Consider the following 24333-nt stretch of genomic DNA (forward strand, 5'->3'; position numbering starts at 1 on the left):
TGTGCACATCCTCATCCTTGAAAGGGTGCCCACTGGCCTGTAGATGGATGTAGACTGCGGAGTCCTGGCCTGACACGTTAGCTCTTCTGTATTGTGCCATCCTCTTGCCCAGCATCTGTTTGGTTTCCGCGATGTACAAATCACGGTAGTCCTCCTGGCACTTAACAGCGTGGAAAGTGTTCCTAAAGCATTCTATAGAAATCCGGTTAATGTAGAAAGGCTGTAGTACATGGCTATCATGTTAGTACAGTGAAATGACCAAAAAGTAATTTTCTAGTTGTCATTTTCTAGAGTTTTACTAAAGCCCATATGTCTTATCTTCACTTTTTTTGAAATGTCATATACACCGTTCAGCCAAAACATTAAAACTACTACTAGCCCGTCTGGTCCGATCCCACAGAAGAGCTACTGCAGCTCAAATTGATGAAAAAGTTAATGCTGGCTATGATAAACAGGTGTCAGAACACACAGTGCATCGCTGCTTGCTGTATATGGGGCTGCGTAGCTGCAGACCGGTCAGAGTGCCCATGATGACCCCTGTACACCACCGAAAGCTCTTATAATGGGCATGTGAGCGTCAGAACTGGACCACGGAGCAATGGAAGAAGGTGGCCTGGCCTGATGAATCACGTTTTCTTTTATATTGTAACGTGCATGGATAAGTAGACACGCTGGCCGCTGGCTGGCGGGTCTGACCCTTTAGTCGAGCGGTTAGCGATGTCTCCTGCGGTGCGGGCGATACGGGTTTGCTCCCCGGCCGCGGCAGTTCCTGTGGTTGCGTTGTCCCCCGAATTCGCTACAATATCATGTGGACGGCTAGGTGTGTGTGCGTCATTTACCTGGGGAAGAGATGGTACAAGGATGCACTATGGGAAGAAGGCGAGCCAATGGAGGCGGTGTGATGTTCTGGCCAATGTTCTGCTGGAAAACCCTGGGTTCTGGCATTCGTGTGGATGTTACTTTGACACATACCACCTACCTAAACATCGTTTCAGACAAAGTACATCCCTTCATGGCAACGGTATTCCCTCTCAGCAGGATAATGCTCCCCGCCACATGGCAAAGATTGTTCAGGAATGGTTTGAGGAACATGACAGAGTTCAAGGTGTTCCCTTGGCCTCCAAATTCCCTAGCTCTAATCCAATCGAGCATTTGTGGGATGTGCTGGAAAAATAAGTCCGATCCATGGAGACACCTCCTCGCAACTTACAGGACTTAAAGGATCTGCTGCCAACGTCTTGGTGCCAGATACCAGAGAACACCTTCAGAGGTCTTGTGGAGTCTATGCCTCAATGGGTCAGAGGTGTTCTGGCAGCACGAGGGGGACTTACACAATATTAGGCAGGTGGTTTTAATGTTTTGGCTGATCAGTGTAATCAAGAGAGAGGACTGACAAGTCTCAAACAAGTTACACAGCAAGTCTTTAAAAGAATGTCACTATAGTCTAACCGCTGCAGTGTAGAGGTTAATAATAGTTGCCGGAGGTGCTTCGTGAGCTGTTCATGAAACGAGGATTTCCCGAATATCTTGTAGGTAAAATCAGGATTTCATCTTCTAAGCCCCCCACACAAACACACACATGCTTCGCTGTGTGCCGTTTGATAAAGCAACAAAATAAATGGTGTTACTTATTAAAAAAAAAAAAGAAAAAAGAAAAGAAACACGGCATCCCAAATGAAATGTAAGCCAGAAGATCGTGGGTCTTAGCTCAGCATGTTAGCATACCGTGAGACACGTGATGCTCTTGGCCCCAGGCCCACCGTGTCACAAGAATGTCCCGTTGTTCTGTTTCATGCACAAGGTAACCGGAAACGAAGCTAGAGCAAAGCGGACACACTGCGAGGGATTTCAGGCCTGAACCCGTCCCAAAATATTTCTGACAGCTCCAGACCTGTATTACGCTGTCACATAGTCAGTCAAATAACCCTGACCTTGTTTTGCACAGAGCCCAAGTGATGCTCGTTACTATGAAATTGCATAATGAAGCACTCCTACATCTTAATCATTCTCCTTGTTGGAGCGACATATTTAAGCTATCACATTACTTACCTTGAAATCGTGTTGTGTTTTTATTTGTCCTACCATCTACTGCCTAAATAGCTAAGCTGCATATCAGAATGAGGAATAAAGTATTCATTTGAGAGGGACTTTACTTCTTGGTTTTGCTTTTACTAATAGTTATCTCTTTGAGAGTTTTACAATGGATGGATCAAGAAAATAAAAAACCAAAATATAAATGACTTTTTCCGGATCACCTGGGGGAAAAAAACAACAAAAAAACCCAACATTGAATTGAACAACAGTGCAGGACTTTCAGATATAGTAACACGTGAGGGAAGCGGTACTGCAGTAGTTGCTGTGCTGCACCCACAGCACCCTGCACCTATGCAATCTGACATTACACTGATGATGCTGTATATAAATATGTTTTTTTATTATTGCAAATACATTTTAGTGGTTTCGTCAGCATGCAAAAGTCTTACAAAGGTGCAACAGGGTCACCTTTTACAGACTTTTGTAGTATTCATCTAAAACCGTTATCTTGACATTTGGGTTTTTGCAATGTTTTCTTTGCCATACTTTCCTAAAAAAAATGGCTTTCTTGCCTTAAATTTAATAACAACGCTATAGATGACCAAAAGTAAAAATGGATCGCATAAGATTAAAGTGTAAATGGCCTTGTTGCCTAGTATAGCTTTTTCCCACATCCTGTATGACTGTGCACACAGCAGTGAAACAGTTGATGGGTGGGTGTGGCTGTTTGAATAGGTGTACAGTTTAATGCGGCAGTAGAAAAACATTAGAAACCCCCGTGTCAAAACAAAATGCCTTATCTGGTCTTCTACTGCAGTGAGCGAGCAGATAGTGTGAAGTGACCAGCTTTTCAGTTCGGTCTCTTTTTCCACTCTTGTGGGCCTTGTTGGTGTTTTCCCTTGAAATTAAATATTAAACCATGGTTTAGCCTTGTTGACAACTGCTATGGTTTTCTCATGCAGACAAGCTTTCTCACCGAAGACAAGTAAAGGACCGGACAATGTCTTTCCCTCAACGCCTCCATATTTAATAGAGGGTTGCAAGCTGTACAAACATGCTCTATCAACTCTATCAGTGCAAAATGTAGTTATTCACTCGGTCATTCTTTTATTATCATCCTTCTCTTCTGCGATCTAATTTCTCTCTCTGTCTTTTTCTCCTTGTCCCCTCACCCCTTTCTCCTCTCCCTCCCACTGTCCTGTGCTCAGTTGAGCGATGTGACCTTTGCCCGCTGTATTTCACAACAGCCAACCTGAGAAGAACAACATATAGCTTGGATCACGCACCACACTGCTGAATGCAACCTTGAGCTTTGGATCAAACAATGAAAAAACAAAAAAAGAAAAAGAAAGTCTGGAGCGTCACCCTGTTTGACTCAGTGCTTGCACACACTCCAGTGTCAAATACCTAAACCGGACTGATAAAGGTGGTTCCCTGAATAACCAGTTACTATTACGAGAAATGTTACATTTTCAATATATGTTGGCAGTTTAAGGAGACTTGCACAGTGACACGACCCCGCAAACAATTCTTTTTTTTCATGTATTTATTAAAGATATGGTTAAAACTTACATTTAAATAGATATTTGATGTTAATTGTTTTGCAGCCGTTGTGGCAGGTCACATTGCTTGATGCACCATCCTAGAACAAGTCACTGGATGAGTTGTTGTCAGCTGTTAATAATGAGGGGTTGAGTATGACCGTCCTCCCTCTGGGTCCTCAGGTGGGCATAGAGGCCGATCCTGGAGCCGCATAATGGGAGGATTGCCTGCGCGTGACAGCTTTATACGTGGAGTGGCTGATGCGCCTGCAGCCACCACACAGTCCTTGGCAGGGGATGGCCAGAGTCCCATGGCATGGAGAACCAAGATGATTGGGGACCACCGCTCTCGCAGCCTTCATCCGTCTTCACTGCCATTGTGACCTGGAGACATCTTCCACCAGTTCCACTGTTAAGGTCCTTGTTGAATCGTACTTCATCTGGAACCTCCCCCTTGACCAATCCACCTTGGGTGACCACCTTGGGTGACCCTCAGGGAAGGCCAGAGGTATTTAAAAGTTTTTCTAGTAAAGGGTCAAGTAGACAAGTAGTGGTTTAGAAGCTGACACAAGCTTAGTCAAAGTATCAAGACAGAAAGTCTCAAAAGCTATAATAACAGGGACTCTTGGTGACTCGTTGTACAGATATGGATTTAGTAAGACAGGATCTGCAGGAGTAGCTGGAGTTGAAGAACTATTTTTTTTATGATCTCATAAACCTTATTGCAGAAAAAGTTTAAAAACTCATGACCCATGAATGGTGAGCAGCTAATAGATGGCTTCTTTTTGCACCAAGTACAATCGGAGCAGAATGTACAAAAATAGCAAAATATTCAAAACTCACACACACACACACACACATAGAATTTAGCCATAGGCTGTTTTAAAAAGTAAGGTATTTGGTGTGTGAACTATACCATAGCTTTCAGGAGCTCACTTTTTTTTACGGGTGGGGGTTGCTTTCGCGTGCCTCAAAGAAAGGGTCGACTGTGACTCTTGCTGCAAAGAAACACTTATAGCTGCAAGCATGTAGGCCTACTTGCTTTACGTCAGCACATCTGATAGGAAATGTGAAGGTACGTCACCCGCGTTGTATGTTGCGACAGGGGCGCCATCTTGTTAGGAATGTGCTCTGTTAGGCATGTAAAAACATTTTTAACAGGAGCCTTAACAAAGCAATCTATGAGCGATCTGATCATTGAAAACACTCAAAATAGATTTATTTTGACTCGTGTAATGTGGCCTGGCTTTATTGTCTTGTAGCTCCATATCGTCTGGATAAGGTGACCTGTGAATTCAACAACAGCAACATAATATAACATAACCAGTTAATGACCACATCAAACCTCCACACGGGTATCAAAACCAAACATCACAGTATGCTACAATAAGGCCAACTAAAGCAGGGCACGGTATGCTCTGCATAGTTTCTCGACACAAATAAGACAGAGATGGGTCAAATAGCAAAACAGCTTATAAACACACAAATATATGAGAGTTAAATCAAAAACAGAGCATGCCTGCCTGCCTACAAGGGATTGAGTCCTCATCAGGAACCTTTATTTTTCATTTCATTCCATGCACCTGCACACATGAAATAAAATGAAATATCGTTTCCCCCAGCCCACAGCACAACGCAAAGACAAAAACACGTATCCAAACTACAAAAAACTACAAAAACTGCAAAAAGACATCCATCCATTATCCGAACCGCTTATCCTGCTCTCAGGGTCATGGGGATGCTGGAGCCTATCCCAGCAGTCATTGAGCAGCAGGGGGGGGGGGACACCCTGGATAGGCTGCCATGCCAACACACACACACACACACACACACACACACACACACACACACACACACACACACACACACACACACACACACACACACACACACATTCATACCTAGGGACAAATTTAGTATGGCCGATTCACCTGACATACATGTCTTTGGACTGTGGGAGGAAACCGGAGCCCCCAGAGGACACCCACGCAGACACGGGGAGAACATGCAAACTCCACACAGAGGATGAACCGGGACGACCCCCAAGGTTGGACTACAGCGGGGCTCGAACCCAGGACCTTCTTGCTGTAAGGCCACTGCGCCACCGTGCCGCCCACAAAAAGACATACATCCAAAAAAAAATTCACTGTCCAAGAGAGCGAACACCAGGATGACTGTCAGAACTGCCGGTCTGCATGGGCTAGCAGTTAGCTTAACCTGCCCCGCTTTCGTGTCCTGTCAGACCACCCTCGGTGTTTCCTCCTCGGGCACAGCTCCAGGTAAGGCCGTGGTCTCTGAGTCCACTGGATGCAGCAGACCAAGCTCTCCCAGCCATCAAACGAAGACACAAAACTTAGACACAGACGTTGGACAAAAACACTGCATGGATGGTACTGGGTGAGGCCGCTGCAGATGTAAGTTTGCGCCGCCATCTTCCCACACCGATACTGGGGAGGCCGCTCCAAACGTAAATTCACGCAGCCATCTTCCCACACCGGACACGGATCAACAACAGTTAAGAGTTACCCATCACATACAGATGAGCACAATAATTTCTCTGTACAATTAAGACATCAAATGCGAGGGTCACATATCACCAAACCAGCCTATAACAACACACACATGCATGGGCATTGTAAATACCAACATAAATACCCCAGGCTGCCTACAAGGGATCCAGTCCTCATCAACACCCATCACATACAATACAGTGCTAACAGTGAATAATACAGTTAATTGGGAATAGCCTTTACCTTATAAAACAGAAGCGACCACAGAGGTGTGGGGTCAGCTGCTTTTACTGTTCGTCCAGAAGCCCATGATGTGGACTGGCGATGACCTGATTTAATCCAACATGGGATAAAGGGCGTTGGGTCGAATCTCTCCAAAGGGGGTCCATTAAGAGCCACAAAAAGAAGTGATGAGAGGCTTTTTTCATGCAACCTATTGTGGGTCTTGCTATCAGTATTATTAACTGCAGTAAACCCCCTCTCACACTCAGATGAGGTGGGAAAGTATGTCCTGCTTACTGTACAAAGCGTTTCCAGCGTTTTGCCTGGTGTCTTATCTTGTAACTTCCAGTCGCAGAACTCCTCAACCGCCTCTCTGGCTGGTTCGCCAAGTGTCTGTACCTCGTTTTCTCCATACAGGATCAATGCATTGTGGTCCTGTGGCCAAAAGTGCTTATCCAGAGTTTTCAGCATCTGGACAAGGTCTGATTCTGGCATTCGCTTTGTGAGACTATCAATCACAGATTGGTAAAACTGACTCCAGTTAATCTTGCCCCCACTCTCAAGGAGTTCAACGTCTTTAAACAGGCCCAGGGATGAGCGCTGTTTGGCCTTCAGTGTGGATTTACCTCCACTCGCTTTCATGGCTGTCAGTATATCAATCGTCTGCTGAATGTGGCGACTGTAGGCTGCATAACATTACCCTACAACAGCGACTGGCATCAACTAGTCTCTTTGCTGAAGTTTCAGTGAGAGGCCCTGCAGCTCATGGAGTATGGCTTTCATGCAAGCCAGATCCAGTAAAAACCCAGAGTTTGTGAGGTGTTTGTGTATCTCCAGGAATTTCTTCCTCTCAGTATCACTGCGAGATGCGTCCTTGCTTGCTGTTTTGAAGCGGCGCACTAAAGCAGGGTAGTTATTCCAGACTGCTTTTACAGTATTAAAACTACTCGCCACCCACCTGATGTTGAATATCTGTCCCATTCTCAAAATTTGCATATTTAGATCTGCAGCTGCTTCCTCGAGCAGGACTGGCGGTACGGAGAGTACAGCTTGGAGATATAAAACTCGAAGTGGTTACATCCAGCAACCTCTTTGAGAGAGTCAAGGACTGCCAATTCAAGGCGGTGGGCCAGGCAATGTATGAACTGAATGCTTGGGAAATCGCATTTAAGCCTTGCAATCACTCCAGTGGTTTTGCCAGTGAGAACTGAAGCCCCATCTGTGGCGATGCTGATGAGGTGTTTCCCCAAAAACTCATCATCTAATCCCGTGTGGTGAAAGCTCTGTCTCAAGCTGTGGTAAATTGATACTGCATCTGTGCCCTGTGTCAGTTCTGCAATATGTAAAAATACATTGTCCACATCTCCTTTCCCACTCATCACATCTCACGTATATAATGAGATAAGCACGCCCGGGTACTGTGCTTCCATCAATGGTGTTGCTGATTTTTGAATTGATCTCTTTGTGAGACTATATTTGAAACAAATTCTTCCGCATTTGCTGTGCAGTACGGCCTACAATTTCAGCACACGAGTGATCTGACTTGTGTACAGTGCCTACTTTTGCGCCATTGGGCTCCTGAAGCTTCATCAAAGGAGGGGGCTTTTTATAAGCCAGCCTTTCCTTGGGCACTATAGGCAGATCTGAATGAAGTTGCTCTTTCTTCCAATAACGTGGAATTGATCTCGAGTACCTTGTTTGGCAAAATCTCCTCTTGCTTGGCTGCTGCGACTTCAACGGCCCTTTTGTGTGCTATGCTGTCACGATGTTTGTAGATTTTTTTTGTGCAACTGGTTCTGTGCACGGCTGCTTACATCCACTCTTTCACAAATCATGTTTTCAGGGCATCTCATGTTTTATTAAGGCTTATTAAGGCTCCCCCATAGTTTTAAATGTGTCCAGTGTGGGGGCCTCTCTCAGGTCCTCAGGCAGGGCATTTATGGGTAACTTGATACGAGAAATTAGCCACTAAACACATTGCATCCACCTGATAACAAAGGAAACAACCACAGTAATGTACATATTATGGGGTCCCCATTGAAACATAATTTGAGCTCTCACCCTAACCCCTGATCTATTTCATTCCTGAATGTTGTTTACAATGAGTAGGTCAAAGGGCATTTGTATACTCAGGACCCTGTGCTGCATTTGGCTTTGGCTTTGAACCTAATAGGTCAAGCTAAGCTCTCTTCATTTAAACTGTGAATCAAAGGTTCTTGTGACATCGAGCTGTTGTGTGTGGTGACAAATCCCTGCCATTGTTATTGCAATATTAGAGATACTCTGACTTTGTTTTTTGAGATAAGCAATAGACAGTAGGATTATTGAAATGACAGATAGTGAGTTTAGATTGGTCTTTTTAGCTGGTGTGGCTGTTTCTGTATGTCATGTGGCGGCAAAATCCCATAGCCCATAGTCCAAAAACTGGCAGTCTATTTTGGGCTATATTTCTTTTTTAAAATAAAATCATATTACATTGAAGAGTGAATAGAAAAGGGCTATTCTCTCTGTCTATGTTTACTGCCACAGTACTAATAATTTTGAGTGTGTGTGTATATATACATATATATTATAGCCTTTTTTTTCGAAAACCATCAATGATGTTATTAAAAGTGCTCAACAAATGAGGAGCGGAATATTAGATGTATTATGTATTAACGTTTTTTCCTGCATCTATCTTTAACACACACACCCACACACACACACACATATCATAAACATATATATAACATGGATGGACTAGCGGTATATGTAAGATAGTTGATTATTCTTACATTGATACCTTCTGTAACCATAAAGCACCATAACAGCCCGAGTTTTCACAACTATCCTGAACGGACTTATTTACAAGATAATCTTTATAGGGACTATGGGTTTGCTTTTATAAAAAAGAAAAAGAAAAAAAGGACAAATGCATTGTATGATATACAACTTCCCAGACCTCTTTTATTGTATATTCTTTGTTAACATTTATTGTTAATCCTGGTACTCAGAAGGCCAATGCAAAAAAAAAAATCCTTCGAGTGCTTTTTCTTTACTGAACAGCAGCATCTACTGGATATAGTTAAAACTGCAACACATCAATTAATGTACATATAAACCTGACACACACACACACACACACACATACACACACACACACACACATACACACACACATACACACACACACACACACACACACACACACACACACACACACATATATATATATATATATATGACAGCTGATGATTGCGTATAGCATGAAACAGGCTTGTACTGTCTCATAGAGAATTTACTTGACTAACTGGATATATATATATATATATATATATATATATATATATATACACCTTTGACGGCAGACAACATAGATAATTACATACATACATACATACTTATTTAAAAAGACGAGGGAAGCTGCATTGTTAAAGCAGACCAGCACAAATCAACAGAGCACAGTGCCGAAGCAATACGGTGTAAATCAATTAGCAACTGAATAGCGAAGAATTAGAGAAAACAACTAAAACTGTGAAAAAATATAGACACACAACGTAAAGATTAAAATAGAAATAAAAGAAGCTATAATGATAATCATCATCATCATCATCATGATTACAGTTATATAGCGTGAAAAATAGGTGTATAGTATATAGGTACATTAGTAAAGGAAAAGGTAGTAAATACAATGAAGGGTACACGAAAGACTGACATTATTGATTATTGTATTGATGATGATGATGATGATGATGATGATGGTGATGATGACAATACCAATGGCGCACAGTTGGTTGTCTGCTGTTGAACCATCGCGGTAGTTAATTTATTTTTTCAAAGCTAATTTGTTTGCAGTCTACATGTTTCACAAGGAAGTGAAAATTAAGATACTTTTAAAACGATAATTAAATGTCCAGATCAATTATTATGAGTTTGTTTTTGTTTTTTTGGTTGTTTTTTGGACGGAATCACAAACTCCAAGTCCCACAATGCACCCGACGTCACGCGTGCCTCACTGGAAAGCACGGAACTGTTTGAAATGTTGCCTCTCTACTTTCATTTTCAGTTTTTATGCTGACTAGCCGTGGGTGGCCTTCGGTTGTGCATGCTATACGCCTGCTATTTGACAGCGACACACGTTTCTTTTCTGCACCACATACGTGTGGCGATAAAATTAGGTCCGCATCTGAATCATAACCACATCTTCGCCAAAAGACGCGATGGCTTCTCTGGACATCCTCCCCGAGGCGAAGGAACAGGTAAACTCCTCCGTGCACGTGCGCGCGCGGTGTATTTGCCCGAAAACGAGGCGCGGGGTGAGGCGCGGGGTGAGGCGTGTGAATCCAGTTTGCCTTCACATCTCTTCAAAGTGTGTTTGATAGCCGAGCTTATTCACGCATTTGTATGATAGCCGAGTTTATGCCCTGGTAAATTGAGGTTTGGCTATGGGGTCATATCCGGTGACCAGGTGGCTGAACTTGACCCGGTTCTTAGGCGCTCGGTTGGAAAAAGGCCTGGAAACTCAGTAAGTTCGGGATCAGGTTTTTCTCTGTGGGGAAACTAAAACCAAAACCAAGCTGCTGCGTGAGACGATGGTTGCATGCTTGTGTGAACAATAACGTGTTGTTATTGGCTGTTAAAATATGTAAAAATCCCCCCTCTCCCCCCAGGTGGACGTCTTCTGCCAGCAGCTCACAGTTGAGGTAATTCATTTTCAAGTTTATTTTATTCGACTTTATTGTTATTGCTCAAAGTACGTGTACAACAAACAACAAAACCTAGATTTGCGCACTCAGGGTGGTGCACATTTTGGTCTTTTAAGTGAAAAACAAAAGGCACGAGGAGGCATGACGTGTTACTAATGCTGTCACCAATACTAGGGATTTTGTCACTAGTAATCAACTGAATAATCCGAAATCTTCTCCAACTACAAACATCAGTTTTATAAATTGAGTCCGAGCCTTTGTGTACTTCTGTTTACATGATTATTCTGTGTGTGTGTGTGTGTGTGTGTGTGTGTGTGTGTGTGTGTGTGTGTGTGTGTGTGTGTGTAGGCAGAAGCCCTGGTCTCGCAGTTTTTCCCTAAGAAGATTGTGGAGCTGGAGGTGCTATTAAAGGTAATCAGTTTTGCATTACACTGTGTTGCCTACTTGTTCCTACAAAACCGGGCCATTAATAGGAAACCACTGTATGACAGGTGATGTGACCATTTTTCTTTATCTGACAGCTGATACCCCCCCCTCCCCCAGCGTGAACAGAGCAAATCAGATGATCCCTGAATCTCGCTAAATTCAAGATAATGTGTCATAAAATGTCTAAATGTGTGGGCATAGCTGGGGAAAATCAACCAGTTTTGACCAGTTTCTGATCTGAGATATTAAAAACAAGAATTAAGACGTGTACAGAAAACTGATGACTTTTGCTCATTGTCAGACGTCCCTCGTCGTTGATGACCTGACATCTCTGAAGGCTCCGCTAGACATCCCAATACCGGACCGAGCCAAAGAGGAGGCCAAAGAGGAGGCCAAACGCAAGAAGAAGGAGGAAGTAGGTCTCTTTTTGTTTTTGGTAATCTTTAATTTGACCCAACATACTGAATTTGCATTTTATATAATGATCATAGGCAATGTACTTCCATTATATAAATGACATCAAGGACATTGATATTGATAATGCACTAACTCGGATTTTATTCTCATATACTCAAATCCTCATCTGTAGTCGAAACACGGATGATGCACAGGAAACGAGCCATAATAAGGAAACCCCAACGCAGTGCGTTTTTAGGGTGCCGAGTCTTTGTAGGGTGTCAGGTCTCCATGGATTGCCTGAACAGCTTTGGTGTCTCCAAGTGTCTAAGTGTCTCTAGATGGTGGATAGACCATCTAGAGACACTTAGACACACCTTTGCCTGCCTGTTTTCTGCATTTAAGAGTATTCTCAGCTGTTTAATTTCCCTTACTTTAGGGATTTGCCCATTAGTGTCACATAAAGCTTCTCAAATGAAGTCCTCAGTCAAAGGTTTGTACTTTTGTGTTTCACAGTATTTTCAATTAGAGGCCTTGGTTTCTATGACGACTGCTATATTCAGTGAGCAATGTCCATGGAGAGTTTTGGTTGCTGCAGAGTCTGGCTCATTCTGCCTCATCTCAAAAATAAGCATCCACACTTCAGTTTACCGGGCATTATACATTTATTTGGCTTTAAATGATGTAGTTGGTTTTTGTTGCTAAGTCTGCTTTGACTAAACAAAACGGTGGTCAGTCAGCTGTGTCAAATGACGGGCTCCCAGACAGCCAACAATAGCTTGGCAGAGAATAGTGTCGCTGTTTAGAAAATTGACCATCTAGCAGACTGTTAACACTAGCAGCTACTAGCTGCCTTGAAACCCCCCTACACAGAAAGCCCCTGTTTCTTTGGACAGCATCTCAAATTACCTCCAGAATCACTTGGAGGACCACTAAGAAAACCTTAGATTTAAGGAATAAAATTTTCTAAAACTTCCACTTGACGCAATCTGTATATGTTATGGTGAGGTAGTTTCCATACCTGCAAAACAGACGCAGCAAAACATAGTTTTTATGCAATTTAAGATTAAGGAGTTAAACTTGTTTATGTTTTTCATATAGCCAATTTTTTTCATCATTTGTCCTATTCTCTCATGTATTTGGGGTTTTTGACAGCTGTGATTTTCAGGGTTTTATTCCGGATGCATCAGAGATGTAAGAATCTCTGAGATCAAGTTTCAAGTTCAACTTTATTGTCGTGTGTATTAGAATACAATTAAATTCTTGTGCTCTGGGTCTCCCTGCCTTAACATAAAGGACACAAGGACACAAGGACAAAGGACTCACCATCCCAAAAAAAAAAGAGACAACACTACAGACCTACATAGACTATGTAGACATGAACACATACATTATATATACAATATAGAAAAGTACATGATAACACAGGTACATATGGGTGCATCAGCTGTTCAGCAATCTGACTGACTGCCTGCCTGTGGCAAGAAACTATTACTGAGACGGGTGGTGTGTGATTTGATGCTCCGCTAATGTTTTTTTAGATGGACCGAGTGAGAACAGAACATGGGCATGGTGGCTGGTGTCCTTAATGATGTTTTGGGCTTTTCTTTTGCAACGAGTGGTGTAAATATTCACACAGCAATTCCTTAAAGCAAATATAAGTATAAAGCTACTGGAATGCATTCTGATGCCCTCCATCAGAAAGAGGGAGTACTCGATCATTTTCAATAATTCCTGCAGAGGAAATATACACCTTATTCTGACTATGTCAAAGATTTCATATCACCATTTAGATGTCATGGAGGGGGGGGACTCATTAGGCAATCAAGTCTGTGATCTAATGCCTTTTGTTCCTGTGTTGCAGAAAGAGGCAAAGGAAGGCAAGAAAGATGAGGACAAGGAGAGTGATAAAAAGGATGAAGATGCAGGTGAATCAAGAGACATGCTACCACAGATAAAGAGACCTACTGTCCTGCCTTATGAAAGATGCAGGGGTTATAAATATCTCATGTGGTGGTCGTAACACTGTGCATGACAGTCACTTCATTAACTCAAACAAGGACGTCCCTGTTTTTTTGACCATGTGATTTTCTGCAAAAGTGTGCTGTGGGGTGAGGGTGATTGGTTTTTGTCTTTGGATAGGATCAGCACAAAGCTGGGTTTTTCTTAAAGTTAATAGGCTAAAAGGTATTGCACAAAGTATAACTGCAAATTTCTTATTCTGTGGTATATGTAAACTGTTTAAGAATAATTCTTAAGATTGATTCTTCATTGTAAGTGCTCTCAATGAAAAATGCGCATCTTTGTTAGGCAATTGAAGGGTTCCCAAGAAAGGGGGGGGGTGGACCCCATTTAAGCTGTAAACATTTTGCAGGGGAAGAAGGTGGAGCCATCCATAGCTAGAGGTTATTTCTTCCTTGCCATTTCATAACAACCGTTTCATAATTCCATCAAAGATTTCTGAGAATGCAAAGCCCAAACAATTGTGCTTTGGTAAGTTGTTGCAAAGCTAATTTGGGTCAATCAGTTTTACCGTCTTGACAGATTTGCCTTCTTCAGTACATATATTTTACATCTAAAAAGAAAACCATAGAGAGAGAGCACGCCTGCGTTGTAATATAAACCACACAAAATGAAAACATGCCACTGTAGTAGTTCTGGACACATCACTGTTGCGCCTTCAATCCCAGTTAAAGGGAAGTTGTGCCAGCATTATTGTAGATGTTAAGTCAAACTTGAATTTGTAGAAGGGAAGGAAAAAAAAGAATTCAAAGACACTAAATGTTGGCCGTCTTCTGCTTATTGCCTAGTTGGCTGACCGTATTGAGCCGTTTCAACAATTCCCCAAATTCATTGTGAACTTTGATCTCTACTATCCAAATTCCAAATGCAGACCAAAACTGTCATGATTTGTTAAATGCACTGGCTCTCCCTCTGGATTTTCATCCAACAGAAATTTCCCTTGATGAAATTCCAGGCAGCATAGGGAGGAACTGTATTTAAGTAGGCATCACTGAACAGTTTGTACAAGTACACCACCAGTCACTGTAAGCTACTGCTATAACACTGGTGGCTGGGCATCCAGGTGGCGTGGCGGTCTATTCTGGTGCCTACCAACACAGGGATCGACGGTTTGAATCCCGGTGTTACCTCCGGCTTGGTCAGGCGTTCCTATAGACACAATTGGCCGTGTCTGCGGGTGGGAAGCCGGATGTGAGTATGTGTCCTGGCCGCTGCACTAGTGCCTCCTCTGGTCATTCGGGGTGCCTGTTTGGGGGGGAGGGGAATAGCATGATCCTCCCACGGGCTACGCCCCCCTGGTGAAACTCCTCACTGTCAAGTGAAAAGAAGCGGCTGGCGACACCACATGTATTGGAGGAGGCATGTGGTAGTCTGCAGCCCTCCCCATATCGGCAGAGGGGGTGTAGCAGCAACCGGGACGGCTTGGAAGAGTGGGGTAATTGGCCAGATACAATTGGGGAGAAAAAGAGGGGGAAATTTAAAAAAAGAAAGAAAAACACTGGCGGGTGCTGTTCCTGTCGCTCCATTTCATGTAACTCCTTTTCAGTGTAGTCCGACACACACATTTTTTTTGTTTTTTGCTTTCCAGGTCCACCTTGCGGTCCTATCTGCTGCAACAATCGCGTAGAGAGCCTGCTGAATGACATCAAGCCACAGATCCAAACACTGAAGGAGAAACTCAACACGGTTAGTCAGCTCTGTTGTCTCGGGGGTCCCCTGTGGATCTCACCAACTTCATCTGGATAGGAAATCAGTTTCCCTTTGCGGGGATGATCTTTTGTTTATGCGTAATGTGTGAGAAGTTTGGCTTGGCACATGTATGGTTCTAACAAGACTCATAGTAAGACATAAGGGAAACTATAGTTTTCAAATATGACATACCATATTCGAAGTGTAAATGGTTGGGGAAAAAAATCAATTTTCAAATGGAGCCCTTTTACAACTGTATATAATATAGTGTTTTAAACAAGGTCCGTTCCCTTTCTACATGGAATTGATATGTTATTTATTTGCACAAGGATTTTTTTAAAACTTATATTTATTGGATTTTGCATTTTACTAATCACAGAATCAATCCTGAAATAAATGCAGTATAATTCCCATCCCTCCCCTGCTCCCTAACATGCCCCCCCCAACATCTTCCAAAATGACATCAAGTACAAATAAATTTGTGACTGATATACAATGACCTCATTCACATAAATACAGACAAGGGAGGAAATAAAAAAATAAAATGAATAAAAAATAAAAATTAATTAATAATTAAAAAATACACTAATTTTTATCTTTTTAAACTAATTCTTTGCACCAGGATTTTGATACGAAGTACAACTGGGACCAATACACTTGATTATCTCATATCTCTGATCATCTTTTGTCTTTGTTTTTTTTTTGCACAGGTGTCTATGTGGGTGCAACTCCAAATTCCCAAAATTGAAGATGGTAATAACTTTGGAGTGGCTGTTCAGGTTAGTTAGAAAATGATTTGGAGGAAGCTCATTACTCCCTCCAATGATAGTTTTGTATCTTCTGATAGATTTTCATCCCTGCACGTTTACCTTCTGGTCTTAAATCCATGTAATGCGCTGTACATGATTCAGCAGCATTTTCCCAGTACTTGGCAGCTCATGTAACTATCTTTTTGCGTATGTTGACAGGAGAAAGTGTTTGAGCTGCTCACCAACACACGCACTAAAATTGAGGAATTCCAAACTCAGATTTCAAAGTAAGAAGTCAGACGTGGGATTATTAAAGGAAGATTTTTTTATTTATTGTTTGAATGATTGATAATAAACAGTGACGAGTAATGGATATTTGTTTGATATACCAGATACTACAGTGAAAGAGGTGACGCTGTGGCCAAAGCCTCCAAGCAGTCACATGTGGTCAGTATCTCAGTGTGTGTGTGTGTGTGTGTGTGTTTTTGTTTGTCGGGACTTAATAAGGTTGTACTTGGCAGTAATTATATCTTCCATGATCGCATGTCTGTTGGCGTGTGTGCATGCTGTCAGCCAGCTACTGCATCTGAAAGTACATGGGGTAAAAGGAAAATTTCGGTTTTATACAACTTGGATCATATTTTTTAGTTTTTGCCATCATGCATATGTGTTTATTGTTTATGATATCATTTTACTCACCAGCCTCTTTTTTTTAATTTTTTTTTATTTTGGACATGGGACTACTACTTGAAACAGTTTTACAGTGACATCTTACAGGCCATTAGAACATGATCCTTAAACCTGTTCTTTCAAAAACATCATTAAAAAAAACAACCCTAGTGCCTTAATAAGACAGTGTACGTGATTTCTCCTTATCAATGACTTCTCAGTTGCAATGAATGGGTAGTTTATTTTTGGTTACCTCTAGCAACCAAAAAAAGCACATGTAAGATAGTCAAGTTGAACCAGGAAGTAAGCTCAGCAACATGATGGACCAGTGTTGATAACATTGGACATTTCAAGTAATAACATTTTAATTTGCACTTTCACATGGTTTAGATCAGGGGCGGCTAACCATGTGCCGTGGAGAGCCATGTGTATGCAGGTTTTCATTCCAGCCGGACTCCACACCGGGTGATTTCACTGATAAGCAACCCTTCAACCGAAGAGGAAGAATGTATCGGTGAAATCACGTGGTGTGGCGTCGGATTGGAATGAAAACCTGCATACACATGGCTCTCTGTGGCACATGGTTAGCCACCTCTGGTTTAGATAATTGGGTTACATTCAACTTTTTGAAAAATGTCCGATGCTTGTGTTGTGCTGCTCATGTAAAGCTGTGTGCAGCGGTGGTCCCATATCCAAAATCTCTGCAATAAAGCCGATGAGTGAAATTATATTATAACTGATATGCACACGCGAAACATGCAAATAAAACCAGGTTGTAAAAATGCAGAATTATCCTTTAAGTAGCGTGTTCACTGATACCTGACAGGCATGGCAGATATGGGGCCTTGAACCTGGGTCCTCTGATTTGGGAACAACATAACTACCCATAAGGTCCTCCTGTCCCCAAAGAGGCAAATAGGTGATCAGGTGCACATAGTGGAGGCGGGGTTTTGTGGGGGGAGGATATGATGTAGTGGAAGTCAAACACAGGATAGTTTAATGTATACGTACATGCTGGCTCTTCATGTTTTTCCCATCTACAGCCCAGAAACTACCACTGTATCTAATGTTTCTGTTGCAGGGAGACTACAGACAGCTGGTTCATGAGCTGGATCAGTACCAGTTCCGTGAGCTTCGCCTTGTGGTCCTGGAGATCCGTAACACATATGTAAGATACTCAATGTACTATTTATATAGTAGGACTTATAATGTATTAACTTTTTTTTTGTGTGTGTGTGTGCTTTTACCAATATACATGCAAATGAATCAAGTGTCAAACACTAAAGGCCTTTGCACACCAAGTCTGATTTACCATATGCGGAGGTTTATTTATCTGTCATTGCTTTCCAACAACTCTCAAAAAATCCCTGAGAGCTTATTGGCAGATAAGATAGTCAGAAAATTTAAATTATTCAGACATTTATGTTGGACGACATTTTCAGAGTCGGTGTGTAAATTACAGGACAAAACATGAGGTTGTATTTATTTTCGAGCGTTCAAAATCTTCGGACAAAGAATCTGGACATGGTGTGCAAAAGGCTTGCATTTGAGGAATACACACAGCACTGACCTTGCCATTCTCCCATTATGTGTTAAAGAAAACATGTTCTTTGGCATGATATTAAAAATCCACCAGAGGACATGTAATCATCTGGTAGATTGCATGCATTTTAAATCCTATAATCCATTTTATCTATAAAATGTTAAGACTGGCCAAACAAGCACTCTGAGTAGATCATGCTTAAGCTGAACCCATTGTGTCTGACTAGCCAGGTAATTTCACTAAGTGTCGTGCTGTGATTCATTTATGCTGCCTCTTTTGTTCATTTATCAATATTTGTGTCCTTCATCTCGCTATTGTCGTGCTGTGTTTGATGGTGGTAATGAACAGAGCCATACAAGCTCTGATGAAAGGAACTGTTTTACACAATTATGGCTCCCTTCCTGTGCCTCTCTCCTCTCTTTCTAATTAAGTCTCTCTTGCATCTCTTTCTCCATCTCTACTTTTTTTTTTTAAATCTCTGGTTTGGTTCATCCGTATCAATTACTCTGTTTCTCTGTATCCACCGACGTCACCATCCCACCGCTCTTCTCTCCGCAGGCTGTCCTGTTTGACATCATTAACAAGAACTATGACAAGATTAAGAAGCCAAGAGGAGACTGCAAAGCTCTCATCTACTGAGACTGACTTCTGCCTGTGTCGGACACACCCTTCATACAGACACCTTTTCAACCAACAAATAGTATCGTGTGACACTCTTAACAAGTAATAGTATGCCTGCTCTGTCAGCAATGTTTGCATTTTCAAATGTTCACTCACTCTGTGACCAGTAGCATTTTTGTTCAAATTGCACAATAAAGCAGTATCATTGCCATAATATTGTCTCCAAGTATTTTCTTCTCGAATAAGAGTTTCAAAAAAGTTCTCTGCCAAACCAGCAGTCAAGGCATTTAGCCAACAAATGTGCAAAATTACTGTTTCTCACCTTACTGTCCCACAAATGACAGCAGTTTTTCCAAAATTGGCTCTTTTGATGTAATGATGGCAGGGATGTGTTCATCATTTTGCAGGGACAGAGTTATGCAATGTTTAATCTTTCATAATCACTGCAAGGGTCTTGGTCAACCATAATTCTTGCAATCTGTTAACCAATGCACTGGAGCGACAACTTCACTTGGAAGTGTTTATCTGACTTGTACCCCACTTTATTCGCTCTGGAGCAATATATCCCAAAATAAGCCAGAGATTTGGGGACTCCTGCACACACACACATACCTCTCACCCATCAACAGCCTCAGTATTCTGTGGCAAGAATTTGACTCCTTTAAGCAACTACCCTGGTATTATTTCCCAGTGCTTGTAATGAGGCATATAGAGAGAATGGGGTAAATAGAGGTGTGGTCTGCTTAACACAGGGGTCGTAAAGGAGATTTATGGGGTACACAGTGTGTGCCCAACTATTTCTCTTGGCTCAGAGCAAATATGTGAGGTACAGTGGGATAGGCTCCGGCATCCTTGCGACCCTGAGAGTAGGATAAGTGGATTGGATAATGGATGGATGGAAATTGTTTTATTAACTTTTGTATTACTGTTGATACACATGATGGAATCAGGGTTTGTGTACCATGATCTTAGTAATATCACAGAAAGCTGAATCAGTTCATCTGGACACGTTTAGTAGGAGAAACGTTTCATCAGTTATCGAAGTGACCTCCTCAGTCTCAACTGATTGCAGGTAGCCCCCCTTATAAACAATACAGTGCCATAGCGACTGAAAACAATGATCAGTTTCATATGCAAATTACCATGACCATTAGCTAGAGTTACAACAGCCATGTGGACTATTCACAGAGGATTTGGGAATAGTTGCAATCACAGCGTTGTCAGATGGTGACAGATCTTATCCCCGTTCAAACCAGCGTTCCTCCCTATCAAGGATGTGCACATCCTCATCATTGAAAGGAGTGGCAACTGGCCTGTAGATGGATGTAGACTGTAGAGTCCTGGCCTGACGCCTTAGCTCTTCTGTATTGTGCCAACCTCTTAGCCAGCGTCTGTTTGGTTTCCCCAATGTACAAGTCACGGCAATCCTCCTGGCACTGAACACCGTGGAAAGTGTTCCTAAAGTGTTCTGTAGAAATGCTGTAGTACATGGCTATCGTGTTTGTACAGTGAAATGACCAAAAAGTAATTTTCAGTGGCCACAGGCTAGTGGCCACTCTTTCAAGGATGAAGATGTGCACATCCTTGATAGGGAGAAACGCTGTTTTGAACGGGGAGTCAAAGAGGCCATCTATGTGAAGAGGGAACGACCATCCCTGAACCAATGGGGGGGGGGGGGGGCTAAGAGTACATTTGTTGCCATTTTACAATGCTGTGATTGCAAACATTCCCAAATCCTCTGCGGATTGTACATGTCTAGTTAATGGTCACGGTGATTTGCATATGAAACTGATCATTGGTCGTTATGCCACTGTATGGTTTATAAGGGTTGGGGATACCTGCAGTCAGTTGAGACTGAAGATGGCGCTCAGATGAGTGATGAAACGTATCTGTCTAATAAATGTTGTGTCCAGATGAACTGATTCAATTTTCTGGGATTTTCTTACCTGGATTATTGAGCAATCATTAATACATTTTTAGTAATATTCAGGTTGAGATCCTCCTAGCTATTCTAAAGGCTAGGTTGAAGACAAAAGGGGACCAAGTGTTTGTCATTGGGGCCCCTAAACTTTGGAAAGACCTGCCAAGCCAGATTAGGCTGGCAAAGTCATTTCCGTCTTTTAAAGGACTTTTAACGACTGGCTTTCATCTAATGGCGCCTGTTGATTTGTTTTCCATTTTTAATTTTCATTCGTCCATATTACTTTAGTCCAATCGACTACATTTCATTTTCTGTGTCTTGTTTTTAGCTTAATTTGCTCCTTTTAATGTTTGCCTTTATTACATTTTTTTAACTTTTGTAATCTTATTTGCTTTTGTATCTTATTTACTTTTACCTTGTTTGCAAAGCGCTTTGTAAACCTTGTTTTCGGAGGATGTATGAATAAAATTATCATTACTGTATGCATGCCCCTCAGTCAACTCTATCCCACTCCTACTGTGTTTGTGTGTGCTACCCTTTTTCACTGCAAACAGGAAGTCCCTCTCTTGACACAATTAGCCTATTAGATGCATTTATGCTGTTGTCAGCGTATTACTGTTATTAATGAACATCCATGTCTGTGTTGGTTGGAAGTCCCTCTCCAGGTGAACCAGGACAGCCCCAGTGAGGTCTGAATTTGAACCATCCCTGATAAAGCACTCTCCATCCAAGGTAACCCAAAGCCCCCCCTAGCAGCTGGGAGGGGAACTGTGGAAAGTAGGTGAGCTGACACAACAGCAGGAACATCCACAGAGCCAGAAGGAGCACGCAGAGGAGGAAGATGGTCCTCAGGGGGGCTTCTGAGAACCTCTGCGGGGCCTTCACTCGGGCCAGGCGAGGGCAAAAAACAGACATTTCTTCAACGAGCAAGAGGCAACACAAGCAGAGGATGAGGGTGTCCTGCGATACCTCATAGCCACGCCACACCATTCCTGCTCTGAGACAGGAGGTCTTGGTCTGGTCCTCGTGAAGAAGCAGCAGGGGCTGTCCTGTGGAGCCGGAGCCCTGGATCGGACCGCCTTCCTGGGCCGCTGCCACAGGTTCGTAGCAGGTCCCTGCTGCGTTCTCCAGCAGGGTCAGCAGGTGCCGACAGCACCGCCACAGCCCGCCGACAGCCAATATCCGAGAGAGGTGGCGGAGGGAGAGAGAGAGGGAGCGACAGGCTGAGAAAGAGAAGAGGAAGACAAAGGATCCGGTGAAGATGCACGTCCAGCCCCAGGCTGACAGCAGGAACTTCCTGGAAGAGTTTTGAAGCATATCAGTGCTATGCAAATGGTCAAAAGATTACTTATTCTGCAAAGTATTCAAAAAGCCCTTCAAAATCAAATAACCCAAAATACAAAAAATGCAATGTAAAATCAGTCTGTACTGTATTGAGATTCAAACGTTACTTCCAATTTAATCAAACCCCTAAAAGTTGGTTGCCAGCGGGTGTTGCCAAATACTTAGCTCTATTTACATATCCATTCGCGCGCGTGAACACACACACACACACACACACACACACACACACACACACACACACACACACACACACACACACACACACACACACACACACTTGGACTTCAGACTGTTTGCGCTTTTGAGCATATTTGCAATTTCAAGTAGAATGCCAACCTCTTTGTCTGCACACACTAGACTGCAAACACTTCATGACCCAGTTTCAACATACACACAAACATGGTGGGGGTCACAATATGTCAACCCTCCTCATATCTTTGAGCAGAGATATGAAAAGACATTGTTCAGACCTCTAACCTGTACAGGTAGTTGTTCCTGTTAGCGAAGATACTGTATTTGGATGCCCAGAAACTCAGCACAGGCCCGAACAGAACCAAAGCAGATAGCAGAAGGTGGAGATGGTGCTTGACAAGCCTGCTCCCTAAAATTCTTGCCAGCAGGCTTGTCAAAAACAGCAGAGCAACGTTCAGCAGTCTGAGTACGAGCCGTCCTGGCAGCTCTGCGGCTATCTTGTGTAGTTTCTCCAAGTTGATCTCTGGTACGGAGCCATTTGATGAGGTTTCGGTTTTCATATCCGTGTTTTGTGGTTTCTTTTCTTTTCAAAATGCTCAATTAATTCTTTCTCCTCATTTACGGTTGTTCATTTCATTTCCTTCTCAGCCTCATCTCCAACCTGCGAGAGCCCAGTGACAGCTCTATGGTGGAGATCTTATTGTGTCGTCTGTGTAGAGTGGAAGGCACTCCAGTCCTCTCTGGAAAACTCTTCCTACAGGCCTGTACTAGAAGACACGCTTCACAAAAATACTACCCTGCTCTCATCTGTTCCCCATGCAGGCCCCCCCACCCCTCCCACATAGGAAACTCGGGCAGATTGCAGACGGCTGCATGAACAACGAAGTACAATACTAATCTCAAATTTGAACCTGTTTGACAGATAAAACGTACAAACAAACTGCGGTTTAGCAGAGCAACCCCACTGTTTATGACAGGCGAAAACAGAATACTACAGTTGCATTTTTACTGACTTTGTGTTTACTGGTGTAATGCATCGCTATTCATTCAACGGCATTTTGCATTAACAGCTATGAGTTGGTCTACAAACAAAACAATCATTCTCATATGAAGTGTGTGATTGGCTCCTTATTTAGCAATGACTGGCTTTTTTTTTCTTTTCCCCCTTGGTTCTCTTTTGGTCTCTCCATTCTTAGAATCAGCTGTAGATGCCAAACTAATTTAAGTCATTAACCGTTGCCAGTCTGCATTTGGCAGCAGAAACAGCTGCCTTTCTCACAGCCCATTCAGTCACCGTTAAAAGCCCAGGCACTCAGTTTAGGGTCTCTTGAGATTTTTTTTTTTTCAGGCCCTGAAGCCAAACTGAGTAAATTTAGTCTTGCCTCTGGGCTTTTGCTCAATACAAAATACCCTGTCAGTCCAAAACTTTAAGAAAAAAAAATGATGTTATAAATCACCCGTGCAAGTATAAACGAGAACGAGGCTTTGGTTTACCTCAATTTAAATCATACTGCCGGGCGGCCGACCCTAAATGTATTATCCTTATGGCGCAACTGTTTGCCTACAAGTGAAACTCAAGTGAACAGACCCCACATGGCTTCAGATTGAATTAGCTTCATGTGGTAGCATGTTTCTCCCAGCACTTCCAAAATACCAACCCATTCATCTGTCCTTCACTCCCTTAAAATTTGGAAACAAATACAGGCATTTCCTAATTTGCCCAAGGTATACACGGACAGCCCAATTTGCCATTTGAAAGACCAAAACAT

General features: G+C 42.5%; 2 protein-coding genes across 2 annotated transcripts; one reads left to right on the forward strand and one right to left on the reverse strand.

Annotated features, from left to right (window-relative positions):
* Window positions 1-10296: 10296 nt before the first annotated feature.
* psme1 (proteasome activator subunit 1) lies at window positions 10297-19315 on the forward strand. The gene is made up of 11 exons (XM_056299333.1): window positions 10297-10545; window positions 10957-10989; window positions 11341-11403; window positions 11720-11833; window positions 13679-13742; window positions 15425-15522; window positions 16236-16304; window positions 16494-16561; window positions 16667-16721; window positions 18025-18111; window positions 19045-19315. The coding sequence occupies exons 1-11, from the start codon at window positions 10507-10509 to the stop codon at window positions 19123-19125; spliced, it is 771 nt and encodes a 256-aa protein (XP_056155308.1). The 5' UTR covers window positions 10297-10506; the 3' UTR covers window positions 19126-19315.
* A 2334-nt stretch (window positions 19316-21649) lies between these two features.
* On the reverse strand, window positions 21650-23124 carry LOC130129615 (fat storage-inducing transmembrane protein 1). The gene is made up of 2 exons (XM_056299209.1): window positions 22850-23124; window positions 21650-22325 (listed from the first exon to the last, which is right to left on the reverse strand). The coding sequence occupies exons 1-2, from the start codon at window positions 23122-23124 to the stop codon at window positions 21650-21652; spliced, it is 951 nt and encodes a 316-aa protein (XP_056155184.1).
* Window positions 23125-24333: the final 1209 nt, after the last annotated feature.

This window comes from Lampris incognitus, chromosome 19 (genome assembly GCF_029633865.1).
Source record: "Lampris incognitus isolate fLamInc1 chromosome 19, fLamInc1.hap2, whole genome shotgun sequence".
NCBI classification, from domain to species: Eukaryota; Metazoa; Chordata; class Actinopteri; order Lampriformes; family Lampridae; genus Lampris; species Lampris incognitus.

Coding starts and splice junctions, on each gene's coding strand:
- psme1 (XM_056299333.1), top strand. CDS start 10,507: ATGGCTTCTCTGGACATCCTCCCCGAGGCGAAGGAACAG. Junction 11,404..11,719: donor AGCTGGAGGTGCTATTAAAG/GTAATCAGTTTT, acceptor GCTCATTGTCAG/ACGTCCCTCGTCGTTGATGA. Junction 13,743..15,424: donor TAAAAAGGATGAAGATGCAG/GTGAATCAAGAG, acceptor TTTGCTTTCCAG/GTCCACCTTGCGGTCCTATC.
- LOC130129615 (XM_056299209.1), bottom strand. CDS start 23,124: ATGAAAACCGAAACCTCATCAAATGGCTCCGTACCAGAGATCAACTTG. Junction 22,326..22,849: donor AGGAACAACTACCTGTACAG/GTTAGAGGTCTG, acceptor AAACTCTTCCAG/GAAGTTCCTGCTGTCAGCCT.